The sequence below is a fragment of the Electrophorus electricus genome, unplaced genomic scaffold (genome assembly GCF_041902795.1).
Source record: "Electrophorus electricus isolate QZ-2024a unplaced genomic scaffold, ASM4190279v1 Scaffold170, whole genome shotgun sequence".
Taxonomy (NCBI): Eukaryota; Metazoa; Chordata; class Actinopteri; order Gymnotiformes; family Gymnotidae; genus Electrophorus; species Electrophorus electricus.
Genome location: NW_027658451.1, coordinates 92,501 through 95,000, shown reverse-complemented (window position 1 = coordinate 95,000; position 2,500 = coordinate 92,501). Strand labels below are relative to the sequence as shown.

The 2,500-nt window shown below is 43.1% G+C and overlaps 1 protein-coding gene across 1 annotated transcript in view; it reads left to right on the top strand.

The window, feature by feature from the left end:
- The window catches only part of LOC145655089 (myosin-IIIa-like), a gene marked incomplete at its 5' end in the record, with an annotated part of 15,214 nt that overhangs the window by 7,627 nt on the left and 5,087 nt on the right, over positions 1-2,500 (top strand). The window contains one exon of the mRNA XM_081708874.1: positions 660-736. Coding sequence (XP_081565000.1) covers positions 660-736 — 77 coding nt within the window. The remainder of the gene's footprint in view (positions 1-659; positions 737-2,500) is intronic.

Genomic DNA, 2,500 nt, shown 5'->3' with positions numbered 1-2,500 from the left:
AGTATTGTTGGTCTTAGGGGACTCCAGTACATTTACCTTCTACTTGCAGTATGTCGTTTGCTCTCTATCCAAATGTCCCATCACTGCTTTCCTTAGGAGAATGAGATTAGGTAAACATTAGTAATTCAAAACAATTCATCATTTGCCTGAAGAGCAAATTCAGCACATGTGGTCTGAGTAGCTCCTTGGCAGTGTGTGCTGTTTTTCTGAAGAGAACAATAGTTTCAATAGTTTGTGTAAAATCTTCCTTCTAAGTTACTAAGCTTCCTTTATATTTACCCAACATCATAAACATCTGTTTATCTAAAACAACATATTTAAAGCTGACATAGTGGAATTGGAAAGCCACTATTGCATGCACAACATAGATTGTATATTCCCTCTGATTCTCAGCAATTACATACTCCAAACCTAACCCTCTCATTTAGCACGTTTATTCACTCAGTGCTAAATGTGGTGACTGAATAAATGAGACTAAATAAGAATCATCTCCTCATTCCAGTCTAATCTCCTCATTCCAGTCTAATCTCCTCATTCCAGTCTAACCTCCTCATTCCAGTCTAACCTCCTCATTCCAGTCTAACCTCCTCATTTCTGATTCTTTGGGGTTTTGGAAAACGCAGTGATCGCATCATGATCTCAAGTTCTCCTCCTCTTAGGAGTGTCTGCCCAGCTGACAAACACCCGACCACACAGAAACACGTCGGTTGGCACGCCATTCTGGATGGCTCCTGAGGTGAGGATTAAGGCTGTTCGACCATCCTGAACATCTGTCATTCGATAACATCGGCCACTGAGTCTGGCGTGGGTTGAGATCAGAAAATTCTACATTTGTTTGTTACGCAAACATGCAGTAAATGCATGAACTGAAATACAGTACAGTCACCAGGGCCTTCAGAGTTTATATAAGGATTACATAGAACTGGGGTATGTGTCTCAGTAAGACTCTCCCTCTCTCTCTCCCTCTCCCTCTCTCTCTCTCTCCCTCTCTCCCTCTCTCCCTCTCCCTCTCTCCCTCTCTCTCCCTCTCCTCCCTCTCCCTCTCTCTCTCTCTCCCTCTCTCCCTCTCCCTCTCTCCCTCTCTCTCCCTCTCTCCCTCTCCCTCTCTCTCTCTCCCTCTCTCTCCCTCTCTCCCTCTCCCTCCCTCTCTCCCTCTCCCTCTCCCTCTATCTCTCTTTCTCTCTCTTTTTTCACTCTCTCTCTCTTCCTTTTCTCTCTTTTTTAGTCCCTCTCGCTTTCTCTCTTGCCCACTCTCACTCTCCTCTCTCTCTCTCTCTCTCTCTCTCTCTCTCTCTCTCCCTCTCTCTCTCTCTCTCTCTCTTTAAGATATATGGCTTATGAAGGGAAGAAGCCCCAGTGTCTCTGAGCAGGGGAAGGGATTAAACCTGAATGATGGCTATGTATTTTTCAAATGCTGAAGTTTGGTGCTTTACAGACCAGATGAAAAGGTTAACATAATCAGTGGCTTTTGTTTGATAGTTTGTCTCAATTTTGAGACATTTCACATTGTAATTTAACAGGAATTTAATAGTTTTTTTTTACTGCCAGTGTTGTTTCAGAGACTTGGAAGCAAACCATTTTACACAAAAGAAATGCCATTGGCCTCACTGATGAAGGATCTCTGTCCAAAATGTCCTGTTTCTCTGGAAACCATGTTTACTTCACTACAATCTAGAATATCTCTACATCACTAACTAAATCACACTGTAGTTACTCACCAGGAATATTCTTTATATATATATATATATATATATATATATATATATATATATATATATATATATATATATATATATATATATATATATATAGATAGATAGATAGATAGATAGATAGACACACACGCGCACACACACACACACACACACAAACAGGACTCCCAAGCTCCCAGGTTCTGGTTGGCCCCCAAGCTGAGTGGGGTATTTATATATAATTTCCTCCTTCCTTGAAGGTCTTTTTCCTTCAAGCTCGGGACCTCTACCCCTCTACCAGAGGTCTGGGAGCTCAAGGGTCCTGCATAGTATCTTAGCTGTTCCCAGGACTGCACTCTTCTGGATGGAGATCTCGGATGTTGTTCCTGGGATCTGCTGGACTCTCCAAGTTTGGGGGTCACAGTCCCTAATGCTCTGATTACCACCAGAACCACTGGTGCCTTCACCTTCCACATTATTCCAGCTCTTCTCTCAGCTCTTGGTATTTCTCAAGCTCTTCGTGTTTCTTGGTCCTGATGTTGCCATCACTTGGGGTCACCACATCTATCACTATGGCCCTGTTCTGCTGTTTGTCCACCACTACTATATCCGGATGGTTAGCCATTACCATCTTGTCTGTCTGTATCTAGTTCCACAGGATCTTAGCTTCTCCACCACCTTTGGTGGTGTTTGCTACTTAGACCTGTACCTGTATACAGATGTTTCTGTATAATATACCTGCCACTTGGTCATGGTGTTCCATGTGCGCTCTGCCTGCTGGCATCTTGCATCCCGCTGTTTTGTGCTGG